Below are 19,167 nucleotides of genomic sequence, written 5' to 3' on the forward strand. Positions count from 1 at the left end.
AATAGATATATACAATATTTGACCATTTGTCTATTGAAAACAAAGCTGCAATAAACAAAGCAGGTGTCTTTTTTGTATATTGATTTAGATGCTTTCTGATACATGCCAAAAATGTGTACAGTAGGATCCCAATGCTGATCTATTTTTAGTTGTATGAGAAGCCTGCATATTGATTTCCATATTGACTGTACTCATTCACATTCTCACCAACAGTGTATGAGGATTTCCTTTTCCCTTTCATCCACTCCAGCATTTGGTGTTGCTTGTTTTCTTGATGACTGCCATTCTGACTGTGGTGAGATTATATCTAAGTATAGCTTTGATTTACCTTAATGGCTAAGAATGTTGAAATTTTCATCATGTATCTATTAGCCACTTGTCTTCTTCAGAGAACATTCTTTAAAAATACATTTCCTGAGTTAAAAAATCCTTTAAAAACTACTGAGTTGTCATTTTAGTTTTTAGCTACCGTTGATTTTCCACACAGTATTACTTATTAAGCTTAAGAAATCATGAAATCTCTTAAATTGAGCTATGCTCATTCCATAGACTTTAACCTGAACTTAACATTTTCTTTGTATTTTTTATTTTCTCTTGTTTTGTAATATCTATTACAATTCATTTTTTAATTTAGTTGGGTTTCTAGTTGACATGGTAGTTTATGAGTATAATTCATTTTGATCAATGTAATTTTTCATCATTCTTCCCTATCTCTCCCAACTTTTTTTATTTTGTACTATTAACCATTGAATTAAAGGTAACTTTGCATTTTTAAAGATCTCTCTGGTTAGTTGTTGAATGTTGTGGACCACGGTCATCTAGTTTTCATTGTTTTCTATCTTCTTCTGTCTTCTATGTTCCATGGCTGCATAGAGGCATTCAAATTCTAGTGTGAGCCTTGCTCTTTATATTTAAACTCCTTTTTCTCCAAACATTTGAAAGATAACCCCACTCAAATCCTTAAACAAAACATTTATATTTGAAAACTCATTTTAGCATATTTTAATTGTGCAAAAATAAGCTATTTCTTGTTCTTCATTCATCTGGTCCTCTTCTACTTTTTACATTAATTTATGTTATTGTTATTATAGAGGTGATATATATGTATATATATATATATATATATGAGTTAGTAATAAGTACATTTCCTTTTATATGTATCTTCTGATCCCTCATTCTCTCCTGTCTCCACCTATGAATTGTATAGTTCACTTTCATCAAGGGCCAGTGAGCTCTACTGCTATATTTTTTAGCTCTTTTTCCCTCGAGTTCTGTGCCCTTCCATGTCCCTCTTGAAGATATACATGAGAATACACCATACATAATGTAAACAACACAGAATTATCAAAATATAAAAATTGAAAAGAAGATTTCTTATTTCCAAGTCTTGGAGTTTATTTTGATATGCATTTTATATAAATAGCTCCCCTCTATTTTCATGGGTTCCTTTTTTCAAATTAAATATACGTCTCGTGATAGTTATTATTTAGTAAACAGCTTGTATCTATCTTCTATGTCTCTTATTTTTTCTATTTCCGATTTCTTTCTAATCCCTTCCTCAGGTTAATTGTCTACAACTCATATTTTATGCTTAGCAATATCCTTTGTCTTATTTCAAATCATCTATTGAACTTTTAAAAATAAGATAGCAAGCCTCCTACATTCTAATATGATATTTAAGATTTCTCATTTCATTAAACTTTTAGGGTATTTTTTTCATAGACTCAGAGTTATCTCCTCTCTTCAAAACTCATATCACCTTGGAAATAGCCTGAACTCTTTCATTAGTCAAATAGTAAAACTATCATGGCACAAATATAATTTGGGTTTCAGAGTTCTGGCATACAATTTTTTATTAAGAAGAAAGAAGATAATGAAAATATTTTCCTAATAAAGAAGAGATTAACAAAGTAGAACCTCTGTACAAAAAAGTACCTATTGGAAAATGTGATCTAATGAATGAAGGTAGGAATTAATCTGTCTTCTAGAATTATTGTTCAGTAATTCATGAGGCAAATTAACTGGTCCTTGTCCATTCTTGGAGAAAGTAGATTTTAATTCATCCTAATAATGTCCCATAAGTCATTCCACATATATCATTGGAAATTATCCACATTATAATTTTCATCCATGATTGTGTTAGATAGCTATTCACATATCTTTCAAAAGCCTCCAATTCATGATCTCTCTCCACTTTGATTATAATTTTAGGTTTCTGAGGCATATATTCTTGTCCAGTCTAACAATTATTTGTAGATATATGATAATAACAACTACTTAGTTGAGATGAAGCTAGAAAACATGTGTATGAGACAATTTTCCCATTTTATCAATGTTTTTATTTTATGTGTATGTACACAAATATGTATTATACACATACATATTATATATGTTGCATGTACATACATATTGAACAGAAAGGTAATGCCTGTTGATTTTGCACAGCGAAAATAGGTAACTTTATTCATTATCTTAATCAGGACATTCAAAAATTCAAGCTCTGTCTACATGTAAGGAAGACATTATTAATTCAGTGAAATCATTCATATAGCGTAGTAATAAACTAAGTTTTGAGTTTTGAATTTTTTTTTTTGGTCCAGTTGTGGGGCCTGAACACTGGGCCTGGGTTCTGTCCCTCAGCTCTTCAGCTTGAGGCTAGCGCTCTACCACTTGAGCCACAGCGCCACCACAGCACCATTTCCGGCTTTTTTCTTTTTGCTTATGTGATGCTGAGGAATCGAACCCAGGGCCTCATGCATGCAAGGCAAGCGCTCTACAACTGAGCCACCTTCCCAGCCCTTGAGTTTTGAAATTTTAAATTGGATTTAGTATCCAGTCTAAATCATCTTTGTGAGGAAAACTGTCAACATAATGATATTTTGTGATAGACATAATGCTCTTGTGTAATTTATTCACATTAAACAAAAATATGAATTTCGTGCTTTTATATTATTCAAAGATGAATACCATGTTATATTTTAAATCTCATGAACAATTTGCAATGGAAATTAATCTTGACTTCTATATTTGCCTTTATGAAACAATATTGAGTATGCAGTAGGCACCTTTGACCACAGAAACTACTGGACAATCCATGGATGGAAACAGAATGAGTACGATAGACTATATTTGAGTATTTACCATATTTATAAAGATATTATTTCAGATTTTCTAGCATAGTGACTTGCAATTTAGCCTTTGGTAATGATACACCTTTGTATTTCTGCTCTCTCCAATATAGTAGCTGCTCTATAATTTCCATCCATTATTGTACCAGATATTCACATTGTTTGAAGACCAGTTCATAATCTTCAAGCCATATGTGCTTTTCAAGCATATAAAATGTACCTAGTTTTACCAATGTTTGGAAATTTGTATTGCCTTCTTTTAAAATAATTTAAAATCAAATAATAAAATATGCATATTTTCTACCATTTTGGACAATACAATTAAAGGTATTTTACTGTCATTCATACTTGTGATAAAGAATTTAATCAAAATCTAGTTATGGCATGTACATATTCAGTATTCAGGCATGGAAACAGAATTTTTATGTTAAATAATCTGGAGGTAAACCTGGCCACATTTTCTGCTTGATAAGGATAGCATAATATTGAGTTTATTCTGAAAATCCAGTCAAGTAGAATATTCACAAGACAAAGGAAATTAAATAACTTATTAGTATGAAATATAATTGCAGAATTTATGTTAGTCTGACATTATTTTTTCCTTGCATTATATTTATTTCTACAATGTATTAAATATAGGTATGTATATTTAGTAAGTGTGTATGTGTTCATTTTTACATATGAACATATTATAAAACTCATATTCCAGATATTCTCAAACTGATAGTTTAATATAGGTTCCTACAAAAAATATATACTGGATAGTCAAATAAAAAGATGTGTAGATTTCAAGAAGAATTTTCAAGGATGAAAAACATCATTTCTTGACCCCAAATGATTTCAGAACCTCCAGTGCTTAGTAGACAGACATATGTGCGCCAGTCCAGAGGCTTAAAATCACAACCTGGACTCTGTCTCTGAGGGATTTTGCTGAAGGCTGGCACTCTACCACTTGAGCCACACCTCTACTACTGGCTTTTTGTTGGTTAATGGAGATAAGAGCCTTCCCAGGCTGGCTTTAAACTGTATTCTTAGATCTCAGCCTCCTGAGTATTTCAGATTATAAGTGTGAACCACCAATGCCCAGCTGAACTGTAATCTTTTAAACTGTCTGTGCAGCACTACCTCAAAGAATTACTTCTGTATTGGTTCATATATAATTAGTTAATACCTGAGATAGACCTGAAGAGCCAAAACAACTATGCATATCTGTGAAGTAGTATTTAGTTTGCTTTAAATTGGTGGCATATAAAATGTCTATCAGATATACCTTTAAATCTACACCAAGAAAGATTATGACACATACAAATTATCCCTATTGAATTCAGAGAAATCCAAAATATACATTATGTCCATAGGCCTGCATATTCCTAAACAAATACTTATCTTAAAGATTTATATAACTTTTATTTGAAAATTTAATTTTAAGCTAATACTTATTTCTTCATTTAATACAATAAATTCTTTTTTTTTTTTTTTTTTTTTTGGCAGTCATGGGGCCTGAGCTCTGGGCCTGGGCGCTATCCCTCAGCTCTACAGCTCAAGGCTAGCACTCTACCGCTTGAGCCACAGCACCACTTGCAGCTTTTTCTGCTTATGTGGTGCTGAGGAATCAAACCCAGGGCCTCACGCATGCAAGGCAAGCACTCTACCACTGAGCCACCTTCCCAGCCCTAGAATAAATTCTTTCAATAAACTTCTATGCACTAGGTGTTATACTTGTCTTTCTTGCATTTATTTTGCATTAAAAGGTACCTAAGGGTATATAACTTTCTCTTCGAAGCTATCATGATAATTGCTAACAATGTCATGGCATATATATTGCTTTTTTAAATTTAATTTAATTTTATTTGTGAACATACTGTACAGAAAGGAACCTTACTTCATTGTTGGTGGGAATGTAAACTTGTTCAACCACTTTGGAAAGCAGTATGGAGGTTCCTCAAAAGACTTCACATAGAACTCCCCTATGACCCAGCAATCCCACTTTTGGGCATTTACCCAAATGTTTACAAACAAGACCACACTAAAGCTACCAGCACAACTATGTTTATTGCAGCATTATTTACCATAGCTAAGATATGGAACCAACCCAGATGCCCCTCAGTAGATGAATGGATCAAGAAAATGTGGTATATATACAAAATGGAATTCTATGCCTCCATCAGAAAGAATGACATTGCCCCATTTGTTAGGAAATGGAAAAACTTGGAAAAAATTATATTAAGTGAAGTAAGCCAGGCCCAAAGAAACATAGGTCCCATGGTTTCCCTTATTTGTAATATCTAGTATATGTATGAGTCAAGTGGAAAATGTCAGATAATGTGATGTCAGGAAAATGAACCCTTAGATATTGCTTTTATGTTGGTGTTTATCTTGGTCTGAATCAAAAGCCCTTTATTTCTTTCACTTTTCTCACAAGCCATACTTTGTAACTAAAATTCTACCAAGTTACTAATTTATGTTAATTTGTTGAAACTCCTTATTAAAATGCAAATGTTGTCCTTTGAAGGATAACACTTCAAACCACTATAAGCCATTAACACATTTTTGAGATTTGGTTTATCAGCTTAATTAGATAGTAATTGAGCTTGGCCCAGAGGAATTTGGTAAATTCGACAGTTGTACAAGGGAAGAATCAACACAAGACAGGTCCATCAGCAAGTTTGGCCAGACCTTTACTACATGCTTAGAATCACAGTAGTAGGATGTTTGTTAAGATGACAAAGCCACCTCTTGAATGACATATTAGGTGATAGTGTCCCTTGCTCCAAAAAGGATTATTTCCTAGAAAGTGTCATATTTTTGCATGTACCTTAGAATACTTTAATACTTTTTAAAAGAGAAGTAAAATTATATTAACATGATTTGCTGATTTATTATTAAATGATTATTTGTGGTTTGCCATGTTTTTATATGGCATTACATAGGCATTTTTTTAGATAATGGAATAATTAGGGGGAATTACCTTAGAGCACATATTCTGTCATTTACCACATGGAGTAATTTGGACTCTTTTTTATCATTCAATGACTTTCTATGTGTTGACTTAATTTTGAGTCTAAAAGACAGTCACTTGTCTTTCATATTTCTCTCATTTATGAAACACCAGTATTTAGAACCTATAGTTATATTTGGGATTAATACAGCATTGTGCTATTATATAAAGCAATCCTTAAGGATGTTCTGTTGAGGAAAGTTAACCATATACAAACTAAAAATTTTTATATTCTTACTCATTTTAAATCATGTATTCTTAAAATTTTTGAAAATTTTTCCAATTTCATCTTTATCAATTTCAATGGGTAACAAATTATGTTACTGTTTTTGTCTAGAAAATAGTTTTTGATAGATAATAATTTTTGTGTAACATAATAGGAAATATATAGATATATTGAGACCTGTGTCATAATTTGTGTCCACAAGATGTAATTTTTCTTCTTGAGTTTCTTTGACGTCTTAAATCATAAATGAGACAATAACCACATTGTCTCATTTAAATCATTTAAATCATGGAGGAAAATATCTCTGTTTGAACACAGAACTAACTTTGTTTTGTACAGTTATATGAACCTTCAAGATAGAAATTTTAAGAATGAGCCTGGTGCCGGTGGCTCACCCCTGTAATCCTAGCTACTCAGGAGGCTGAGATCTGAGGATCTCAGTTCAAAGTTAGCCCAGGCAGGAAAGTCCATGAGACTCTAATCTCCAACAAACCACTAGAAAACCAGAAGTGGCACTGTGGCTCAAGCGGTAGAGCGCTTGCCTTGAACTGAAGAGCGCAGGGACAGCCCTCAGGCCCAGAGATCAAGCCCCATAACCGACCAAAACAAAAAAAAAAAAGAAATTTTAAGAATGAAAAGAAACTAAAGTTTATTTAAAACTTTATAAATGATGCCCATCCCTACTTACAGGGCTAAACTTTTCAAAACTGAAAAGTTCATATTCAAAATATCATATAAATCAGTTTTGTTTTGTTAACATTTATACTATACAATATTATAATAATGTATAATTTATAATATAAGTTATAATAATGTATTGAAGTTTCCAGTTTTAAATAAAGATAGCTTGGGTTTTTCCTTCACATTGCTTAATTTTTGTTGCCAGAAAATGTAGATAGCATATTATTTTGGATATATAATGATATTAATAAAATGAATTAATGTGGCAATAATGCACTTTTCCTAATGGTATAGGGATATAATAATATAAGCTAGGAATGATTGTTAGCAAAAGCAAGTTGATTTTCGAGAGGTTAGACAGGATTTGTTCACATCAGAATTCAAAAGTATATAATTATTCTAGGCATAGTTAATGAAACTCAAATGAAAAAGCTTAATCTAAATATGAGTGTCTGGATTTTACATAAAGAAGAGAAAATGAACATGATACTTGCAATTACATTGATTTTTAATAACCATCTGAAATTTTTATTAAACTAAAGTAAAAGTCAGTCAGTAATATAATTTATTCATTATAGACCTGCATGTCTATGTCAAGAAGAGTGATATAATTTTAAGGAATAGATAGTAAAATAGGTCTCTAAATTCTTACTCTATTTCAATTCAGTTTTTGGTAGTCCCTTGCCTAGGAAAATTATGATGTATCTTTATGTGTCAAAACATTTATATGTGTATATATGTTACACAAATAAGAATAAGTACTCAACCAAATATACCACTTAACTTCCGTTATCTGTGATGACTGGATACTATGTGTTGAGGTAATAAATGAGTAAAATATCTTCCCATAACTCAGTCTTCATAAATATGATGATGCAATAATTTAACCTTTTTGTAGAGTTTAATGTATAAAACATGGCTGACCCAGTACTCACAGGTTATTGTAAACAGAGGCATTACAATGTTATAGATATTATAATGTCTTTTGTATTACAAAAGATTATGAGTTATTAGTAGTTCAGGACAGCAAGAATTGTAATCTCTTTCTCATTTCACTCTAGTCATCTAATATGACTGTACCTCTGTTTTTGATTGCTCTTATTAATTGTAAAAGTTTTGATAATTTCTGGTGTTCTTTTTCATGTCTGAGCATGGAATGAACTGGATGTTTGATGATTATCCATATATTTTCTTTATTTTTAATTAAGTTTTTATTGTGAAAATACTGTGCAAAGGGGTTACAGTTACATGAGCAAGGTAATGAGTACATTTCTTATCCAGCATTATTGCCTCCTCCTTTGTTTTTCCCCTACCATCCCTTTCTTCCCACCCCCTCACCTACAGCCCCCCCCCACCTAAATTGTAAAGTTCGTTTTTCAACATAGCGTCTTGTATATCTCATTGTTGCAGTGGGACAATCTGTATCCCTATTTAAACAATATGTTTTCCCTCCCCCCCCCAAATTATACCAACATCAAAAAGGCTTATCCCACAGTCTTAAAAATAGTCACAATATTCATATTAATAGAACTTTCCCTTCTTGTGGTGTAATGGCTGTTTCTCTGAAGGGTATAATAATAAGGCTAATAAGGGCTTCTAGTTTAAAGAAAATTGAGAAGAGATTTCTAGAACTAGATATAACACTTCAATTATTTGAAATGTTTTGTAAATAGATACCACATAATATCCTTGTAAATGAACTTTCCATTCAACTCTCAGGTAAAATAGTCTTTATATGGATGTATGGTGAATAATTGTTATGAAAAACTATTAATCTATATGCAAGAAAATAACCTGTGACCCAAATGTGTTCACATAGTGAAATGCTTAACAATTAAGATGTCAGAGAAAGGGTGCTGCTTATATTCTCTGAGCCTTGGTTCAGTATTATGGCTGATGCTAGATACTATTTGCTGAGAGACACGATTCTGCACTTCAGAACCATATGACTAGCAGTAGTTAGTATTTAAGCAAATCTCATTTTATTTAAAGTTCCTCTATACACCTCTGTACAGCATCTTTACAATAAAATAAAAACAAAAAATTTCCTGTATGCAAAGTATAATTAGCCACAAATGCTAAAGAAGTAAATATTCAAGTTTTAAATTTTATTTTGTCTAAATGAATGTTAGTAGTCAAAAGTTAGTTTAATTTTAGTCTTTTTGCCTTATCATACTTGAGATTTCATGCTTGAGATATCATACTTGAGATATCATACTTGAGATATCATACATGAGATTTCATGAGATACTCCATAAACTGTATATATTTATTTACATAAGTACCAATGTGAATTTAAAGAGCTTAGAGCATTCCAAATATAAACAATGAAAGAAACAGCATGTAAATGAAGAAACAAAAAAAGACAGAAACTACTAAGTATTAGTTTTCTTTTTACAAAAAATATGAAGAGTATGAATGGCAGAACCTTTTGGAATTTGCTTGTCTTATTTTGAGTGACACTTAGTTGTTCTTCAAGTATTTTGAACTTTTGATTCTAAACAAGCTTTGGGTTAATAACAAGATCACTAATTATTAAAAAAGAAAAAAAGTACAGTTTGTTCTCTTCTCAAATATTCCCCTAGTAACAGAACAATTGTTCTCTAAAAGCAGTTACAAAATGTATGTCATTTAAAACAGGTAATTGTACCATTATATAAAATGTTAAAGAAATATGTGCACTTATATGTTGTTATCTTTAGCTCAGAGGTTAAAGCAGCTAATTTAAATAAGAAAAACACTTTTATTAACTTAGAAACATTATCACCAACGTAATCACCAGCCTAGTAGAATGTATGTAAATCAGTAAATTTGACTTGTGCTGTTGATTTACTATATATCTTTAATGTCTAATTTGTCAGTTAAATTTTCATATTCACATAGCTCTTTGAATTATATTTTAATTGGTGAAATGTCTGGTTTGGAATGGCGAAATACTTATTTTTAAATTCCGTATTTAAATGCTAAGTCATCCTCTTTAAACTCTATCTTGTTTCTCTTGTCATTTAAAATAGAAATTAGAAATTAATATATAGTATCATTCTGTTGATAATGAAGGAATGCCTATAACAAAGGAATGTTGACTTAAGATACATACAATAAACCAATTTTGTAAAATATGTCATTTAAAATTAACCTGTGTCATTATATGAATTTGCAGTAATTACATTATTGCAAAAATTAGCACAATCTTGTCAAAAGTGTGCAGCAATCAATGCTGTGTTAGCATGATTATTGTCCAAACTTCCTGAGGGACTTTGCCACTGAAACCCTTGGCTGACCCCATCAACAGGCAGGTGGCAGTTGATCAATTCAAAGCAAAGTTATTGGGATATTTTCAATTACAATAGTGTTGCTGCCTATACTGTAGACAGAAGAGAGCAGGGGCCATTAGTCATTCTGAATTTGCATGCCAAGTAGTATTTATTTCTTGTCCATAAAAGAATAGGAAAAGAAGTGTTACTGGCAAGTGCCACAAAATCTCAGAGCAGTAAGTCCTCCTAGTTCTGGTACATAGAAGCCAGTTAGGAAAGTAGATAACCAGTGCTCCCTTACTTCTAAAAATTGGAGTTCTTACTAAAATTCATTTTGCAATGTAATCTGCCTCAGCTCATTTCAGAAGAAATTAGCACCAAGGATAGGAGCTAATATCTGAGATTTGAGGCAGACCCTATACTCTAAAGGTACTTACTACCTCTTGATCCTCCATCAAGACTAGGAAGGAAAGAAATTCGAAGAATTTTTTTGTTAGGAACAAAAGTATACTTCTATCAAATCCCATACCAAGATTTCCAGGACACTTATTAAAACTTAAAACTCAATTGCCCAAATTATGCTTTTCTTAGGATAAAACTACTTTTCTCACAACCTTATTGTTGACCTTTTGTCTTATAATCATGGTGCTTATATGTATGTGTTTGTTTATAACATGTTTCTAACACTGTTCAGAAGAGGAGAATGTATAAATAATAAATAACCTTATTACTAGACTTATCATAACTAGTTTCTTTTTAACCCACTTTCAGCCATCTGTCAGCTATAAACTGGAATCTATATAAACTCAATGAAGGACTTTTTATTATTTGGAAGCTAAAAGAAATTGTTCTTTTGTATATTTATACCAGCACACTCTCCGTGAAGAAACAATGGTAGTGATGACTGAAGATATGCCTTTGGAAATTTCTTATGTGCCTTCTACTTATCTGACTGAGATCACTCATGTCTCACAAGCCCTATCAGAAGTGGAACAACTTCTCAGTGCTCCTGACCTCTGTGCTAAAGAGTTTGAAGACCTCTTTAAACAAGAGGAGTCTCTGAAGGTAAAAGAAAAGGCAATTTTATTTACATTTTACAGGATGATTGCATTGATTCTTTGTCATCTGAAAATGATTGGCTTGCATTCTATGCATAATGAAGACATTTTGTTGCACAAAATTCATAAAGCTGAAAAAGTAACTTCAGAAATCTGAGCTAGAAATACTCCCATAAATTTCAAGAGATAGTGTGTATTGTTTAATGTGAGGTGGACTTCCATAATAAAGAAATAAACTTAAAAATGTTCACATGACCCCAGAACAGAAAGAGTTAAAAAAGGTAGTTGCTCCTCCATCAATATAGTTCTTTCTTCTCTTCAAGGGTAGTAAATTAGACGGGATTTTAAATGATATCCATTACATGTTGTTTTAGATTTGTATTTCCCTTATATAATGTGTATTAATTTTAAAATTATTTTTACTCTTGATATTATATGAAATAGTATGGAATAGAAATCAGTAAAATAAAATCAGTAGTACATTCTTGAGTACTCCAGAGGTTCAGACAGAAAGAGCACAAGTTTAAGACCAAACTAGACTAGTCAGACCCTATCTAAAAATATAAACAGGTGCTGTAGCTCAAATGGTAATGTATTTGCTCACTGGTGGGAAAAAGGATTCAAGGATGTTAAATATATGTATGAATGTATGTATCTATGTAGTTGTATATAGAGACAGTAAAATGAAACACAACAAAGACTGAAAAAAAGGCAAACAAGAGTAATGAAAACATAGTGAAAGATTAAATAAGGTCAAAGTTCATTGGGTATATATATGAAAATGTCACAGTGAATCCTCTTTATGATAAAATGTTCACTAATTCAAAAATAAAGCAAGAAGAACAAGAAATGAATACATATTCTCTTTAAAACTATCATCTACAAGCTTTCAATTAAATTCAGTATTTTTCAAGTTACCAATAGCATATTACTGAATTCTCTACCCAAACAAATCATGGGGAGGAAATAAGCAATGCATTTTGGAGAGCAATGTCTGAAGATGAATGAATGTATCACCAAGAAAATGTACATAATAATGTGTCTTGAGATAATTTTTGTGATCATACATTTCACACTCAAAATGAAATATCATAGTGTAGCCAGTGCTTGATATTTTTCCAGTGCAAATGATATAAGATTACCGACAGAAGAAGTGTTTGCTATCAGAAGTACATATTAGTTGAAGTATTTTATATGCTAAATGATTTCTTGGGAGCTTGTTGCATGCCACACATTTGTCGGCTCACATTATACAAATAGATAATGTTGTTTATTTTGGAAATCACTGTTTCAATATCTTGAGTGACTTGACTTTAATATTGTATAATATCTCAAATAAGCTATAAAATTACACACTAAAATAAGAGCAACATGGATCTCTGAAACTAGTCAATCCATTTCAGCATGATGCTACTTCTTATTCGGTCTAGAGAAAAAAATCAAATAATTTGTGGATATAGTAAAGAAAAGAAATCCAGTCAATTGATGAGAGACATGTCAGCATACCTTTTAGTATTCACATTAGCTAATTTCTTGTGACAGCACAGTTTGTAAGTTCATCTTGGTCATTCAATACGTAAATTATTGCTAATCAGCTACCATTCATTTCTATTTGTGCTTCTAGAGATATTGGTCAAGAGAGCAGTGACCCTGAATTTATTAAATTGCCCAGTGAATATCTTTGTTTCCATACCTCTTAACCTGGCACACTCAGAATGACAGAACACTAGCTATACTCATAACTCATCATTTCTTCCTGATGGATTTAAAATTATTATAACTGACACCAACTGTAATCACATTGATCACTGTGGTTTGATAGAAGACACTATGGCAGATTTAATTTAGCTGGATTATTGAATCCTCAGGAGATATATTTATAGGGTTCCTTCTCTGTCCCAACATATTCAAAGCAGGCAAATAGGCTCCTACCTTTATGGGCTTTTGGAAAGAGGATAATTTTGAGTTAAGTCTTTTCAATGAGTATGTATTTCTTCTTTAAAGGCATTCATCATTGTCTTTATCCAATAGTAAAAACAGAATAGTAGTGCATAAATTGTACAGCTGTTGGGTAGAATGTTATGAAATTAAATTGTGGCTGATTTTATTCCCAACAGATCTGCATGAGTCAAATTTCTCAACTGTAGCAGTTAATATATATATATATATATATATATATATATATATTAGTAGTATATATACACATATTTCTTGAAAATGTAATACAACACAATGAGTAATAAGTTAAAATTATTTTCTGAACAGCATAACTAATACAGCATACACAGTTTCAATACATCTATTAAATTAGAAACCTTTCTGATCATTTTGATAGACTGTAGATAAATGCCTATCTACATCTAATAGCTCATACATAGCTAAGACATAACTAGAGATGAATAAGAAACATATGAATATTACATTACTCTTAGTGCAGTAAATATTAACATTGTTAATCAATTGTGTTGGTTTATATGCTAAATATTAACATTATATGCACATTAATACCATAATTCTGTAAGAATCTAAATTTTTTGAAATTTGAAACCCTACTAGGAATAAATTGCTCTTTGGTTTTTAAGGCAGATTACCTTGATAAAATTTGCCAAAGTATAATTAGTAGGTTAAATCATCCAGTCTTGCTTTGATGTATCTCATTAAGGCAGGACTATTAAAATTTTAGTGTCACAAGTGTCACTTACCACAAGTTTTGCTCTTGAGAGCTATAAAATATTTGAAATCTTGTCGTGAAAGTAGAAAAATTTCCATGTAGGATTTAAATTCCTGATTTTACTGTAAATTGAGGTTTCCTCTTGTGACCCATCTATACCCTCTTTTCATTCAGCATTCCAGTACTCTAACTATCAGCTAGGAGTATGCCTAAATTTTCCTCCAGTGTCAAGCAATATCAGAGGGATTTTGTTGAGTCAGCACTACTACTCCCTCACCCTTCAGCTGGAACTAATCTGAAGCATGATTTACACTCTGATGTAACATTCAGGGCCAAGATTATAATCCGCTTGTAGACAGGAAATTCTGCCTGATTCTGTGTTCTTTCCTGGCTTCTCCTTTCCCAGTGTTTGCTAGGATCATTCCAAAACAAATCATTTGCAGGTACATTCTAATATTCACATCTGCTACAGGAGTTCTACATAGAACAATTTTGAAAAAACATGGCACACACATTATATTGTAAGCTCTTTTAAACAGAAATCTTGAAAATATTACATGCCACAGGTATGGAATTCTCCAGTATTTCTGCTACTCCCTCACTAAGGAGTCATTCACTCATTTGACTTTGCCATTGCCAAACACGATTCTTTTTGAAACAAAGAGCAAGGCTCAAATTAAAAATGGCAATTTGACATAATCTGCAATAAACTAGCAATCAAGAACTTGAGCACTCTTTTACAGATTTTATTTATTAAGTAGTTTTGCAAAGAGTTTTCAATTCAAAATGAAGATTTGTGAGTACTTTGCATCCTTATCAATTATGTACAACTATTTATGCAAGGAAGAAACAGCACAAAGTGTGTCAATGGCTGACAGACCATCATGAGTCTAGAATTCCATATCCTGTGCAAATAAATAACCTTCATAATGAAGAAGTTGAAACACTCTCAGAAAAATAAACTTGATTTCAAATTACCTATATTTTCTTACTTACCTTACTCAAAACTCTGTAAAGTACCCAAAATTATTATAGCTGTTTTTATACATGAAGAAATTAAAAATTATAAATTAAGGAGCTGTATTAACACAATTAGTATTGGTGAAACAAGGACATGTGTGTGTGTGTGTACGTAAAAGGACATGTGTGTGTGTGTGTGTGTGTGTGTGTGTGTGTGTGTGTGTGTGTGTGTGTGTGTGTGATGCTGGGAATCAAATTCAAGGCCTTGTATGTGTTAAGCAAGTACTCTCCAACTGAGTTACATGCTCAGTTGAGCATATAGCAAGGATTTTTTTTAATTTTTTTTTTGGGGGTCCAGTCATGGGGCCTGAACTCTGGGCCTGGGTGCTGTCCCTCAGCTCTTCAGCTCAAGGCTAGCACTCTACCACTTGAGCCTTAGCGCCACTTCCAGCTTTTTTCTTTATGCTTATGTGGTGCTGAGGAATCGAAACCAGGGCCTCATGCATGCAAGGCAAGGGCTCCACCACTGAGCCACCTTCCCAGCTCCATAGCAAGGATTTTAAACCAAACAAAATCTATGCTCTTAACCACCTTTCATGTAGCTATCTAGTGCATTATGTTAAACCCAATGAAAATAAATTTGGGGAAAAATAAGTTAGAAAACTGAAGTCTCCCTGGCCTAGGTAGTAGAAAATATCCTAGAAGATTAACTCTACATGACTTCATGCCATTTTAAACAGAAAGTATAGAAAGAAGAAAGGGTTAGGAACTAGTGACTCATGCCTGTAATCCTAGCTACTCAGGGAGCTGAGATTTGAGAATTGTAATTCAAAGCCAGCTTGGGCAGGAAAGTCCATGAGAGTCTTATCTCCAGTTAACCACCCAAAACAAATGGAAGTGGAGCTGTGGTTCCAAGTGGTAGAGTGCTAGCCTTGAGCAAAAGAGCTCAGGGAGAGTACCCAGGCCCTGAGTTCAAGTACCAAGACCAACAAAACAACGAATGAACAGAAGGAAGGAAAGATGGAAGGAAGGGAGGGAGGGAGGGAGGGAGAAGAAAGGAAGGAAGAAGGAAAGAATAAAAAGGTGATAATAGAAAAGAAGTAAGGGAAGGAATTTAGGAAAACAGGCATTCATCATTTCAACTTTCTCATCTAAACTAATAAAGTTTTAGGACAAGTAATGACCTAAGGAGTGAGGATTCATTTGTTCCCCCAAAACTAAGTCCTTATCAGGTTCCAGGCACTGTACTAAATGCTTAATAAAACAGTGAACAAAACTAATGAATTACTGCCCTCACACAGATTTGAATATGACTGTCGCAAACAGAAAAAAGCAAACAAACAAACAAAAATAAATACATGAATATTTTCTATTACAAGGTGATATGCATCTTGATAAAAATGTATAAAGTTAGGTCAGAATGAACAGCGCTTCTAAATATTTGGGCATCTAAGTAGGATGGTAAGAGACAGGATGGTAATTTTAAAAAAGAGTGAAAAGGATGTGATCAAAGTCCTTATTTGAGAAAGAAGGGAAAGAAAAATGGATGAGATGTAAATGAAAAAGGCAAGGGAGTAATTTTTCCTATCTGGGTAGACAAATTGCACCGCAGGTGCAATGGTAAGCATATCTTAATGAGCCTATGTTGATAAAGAAATAACAAGAAAGCCATAGTGGTTGTAATAAAATGGGACAGGGGAAAGGAAGCACACAGGAGTTTTGTAGGTCCAGCTTATAGAGGGCTTAGTTGAGACTTTTCATTCTGGGTGACATGGAACACTTTCTAGGTTTTTGAGAAGATGACTTCCATGTTCTCCATGATATTTTAAAGGGATCATCTTCTCTTCTGGATTTTAATTATAGGTAAGAGTTGACCAAGAGTGAAAAGAAGTCCTATTAGACAAGAGATAGCTAGAGATGACTTGGATGGGGGGGTAGTGAGAAAATCTTGTAATATTGAAGTAATTTTAAAGCAAAAATAACAAGTCTGTATATCTGCACAAAAATATAAAGTAAGCTCTACAGATTTTGGACTTTAGTAGAGTAACTTTGGTATTCTGTGGGCGATCCCTTGAGGGTTGTGTGATATCTTTTTAAATATTTTTTCGTATGCTTCAGTTTCCCTTTGAAGTAGGAAAAATAGTGTTGGAAATGTAGATGCTAACACACGGGTTAAGGTCTTTCTCCTTTGGAATCTATTTCATGCTATTTAAGCATGAATTTAATGGTGCCAATCACAGCTGAAGAGAAAAATAATGCCATGAACAAAGTGACTATATTTTTGGCTGGTGCTAGGGAAATTAAATAATAGCAGGAGGCACTATATGTAAACAGTTTTCTGAACAACATTGAAGGAATACAAGTGTATGTTAGATAAAGTGTTGAATTTTTCATCAGTATGATAATCATTGGAACAAAATTTTGCAGTCTTTCTAAATTAAGTAATCATGGGTCATGTAAAATCTCAAAAGCAAGGTTTGATTAGAAAAGTTTTTTTGATTCTATTTAAACTCACAATCATCATCGTTTAGTACATGAAATACATAATTTTTATTAATGTATTATTATCCCAGTTTGAAAATTATAATTATATATAAATACTTTCAGTAATATAATCATTTAAAGATTTCTCTAAAAATCAAATTTAAATTAATATATTTATTCAGTTATAAATATTGATACTTCAGGGGCTGGGAAGGTGGCTCAGTGGTAGAGCACTTGCCTTGCATGCTCGAGGCCCTGGGTTCGATTCCTCAGCACCACATAAATAAAAAGCCAGAAGTGGCGCTGTGACTCAAGTGGTAGGGCGCTAGCCTTGAGCTGAAGAGCTGAGGGACAGCGCCCAGGCCCAGAGTTCAGGCCCCACGACCAGACCCAAAAAAATATATATATATTGATACTTCATGCTTTTTATAACTTTTATTTATTTTGATTATATGTATGTAAATATTTACATATTCACTATAGTTTGAATACCACTTAAACCACTGCTATAGTACTTACTTTTTATTGATCTTATATTGAAAAAAATTATAGATATTCTATCTATATTCACATTTATATGTGCTCTGGTCCAATTTTCTTTCTTAGTTTATGCTTATCTCTCTTCTATATGGTATTATTTATTCCTTTCCTTCACCATTATTTTGTCAGTGTCAGTAATTGTCTTACTTTGACCCTCATATTACAATTTACTGCCAACTCTGCTGTGAAATACTATAAGAACTCGCTTCTACTCCTTTCATTCTCCTAACAAGACTATTCTGATAATCCCTATTCTACAAAGTCTGAAAGACAGAAAATCACATGGTAAAACTTAAAATCATGAGCCAAATTGCATTAATTTATGGGATATTTTCTCAATTCATGAATTCTTCAAGCTTTTATGACTGATCGTGATATTATCTTTGATCTGTAATATATAATTGCCTATTATTTATGAAAAGATAATGTATCATCCATTGGAGAACAATTTGATCACAATATATACTTGTTTGGGAAGTATGTTTTACATGTGAATCTTAAACCATAAAGGAAAACATCAAAGATCAACTTCCCATAGAACCCCTAAAAGTAGCTTTTAAAGCTTGTTTTTTTTTTTTTTTACAAGCTCAGAAAAAAATCTAAGTAATAAGCATTGGAATGGCTTTTGGTTGAGCACTCTTCCAAACTTGATGTCATTAAATTAATTCCTGGTTGCTTAGATGAGTAGGGTATATAAGAATAAGATTTAAGCCAGGCCCAAAGAAACATAGGTCCCATGGTTTCCCTTATTTGCAATAACCAGTATATGTTTGAGACAAGCAAAAACGATCAGAGAAGTTGATGTTAGGCGAAATGAACCCCAAGATAAGGATTCAAATGTTTTTTTCTTTCTTGCTATTGTTTCTAACATATGTATAAGATAGTTATTTGTTGCTTTGTATGCCCTCCTTCACGGTATAACTCCTGATTTCACTGTATTTAATGTTGGTATAATTTGTGGAGGGGAAGCGAAACGACAAATTGTTTAAATAGGGATACATGTGGACCCATTGCAAAAGTGAGATGTATAAGAAGTTATGTTGAAAAATGAACTTTACAACCTTGGTGTGGGGGGAGGGATGGAAAGGGATGGGAAGGGGAAACAAAGGAGGAGGCAACAATGCTTGATAAGAAATGTGCTCATTACCTTGCCCATGTAACTGTAAA

General features: G+C 32.5%; 1 protein-coding gene across 9 annotated transcripts in view; it reads left to right on the forward strand.

Moving 5' to 3' along the window:
- The window catches only part of Dmd (dystrophin), a 2,040,854-nt gene that overhangs the window by 881,119 nt on the left and 1,140,568 nt on the right, over nt 1–19,167 (forward strand). For all 9 annotated transcript variants that reach the window (XM_070040660.1, XM_070040663.1, XM_070040664.1 and 6 more), the window contains one exon: nt 11,158–11,352. In XM_070040660.1, coding sequence (XP_069896761.1) covers nt 11,158–11,352 — 195 coding nt within the window. The remainder of the gene's footprint in view (nt 1–11,157; nt 11,353–19,167) is intronic.

The sequence above is a fragment of the Dipodomys merriami genome, unplaced genomic scaffold (assembly GCF_024711535.1).
Source record: "Dipodomys merriami isolate MVZ:Mamm:240054 unplaced genomic scaffold, mDipMer1.0.p SCAF_3, whole genome shotgun sequence".
In the NCBI taxonomy this organism is placed as follows: domain Eukaryota; kingdom Metazoa; phylum Chordata; class Mammalia; order Rodentia; family Heteromyidae; genus Dipodomys; species Dipodomys merriami.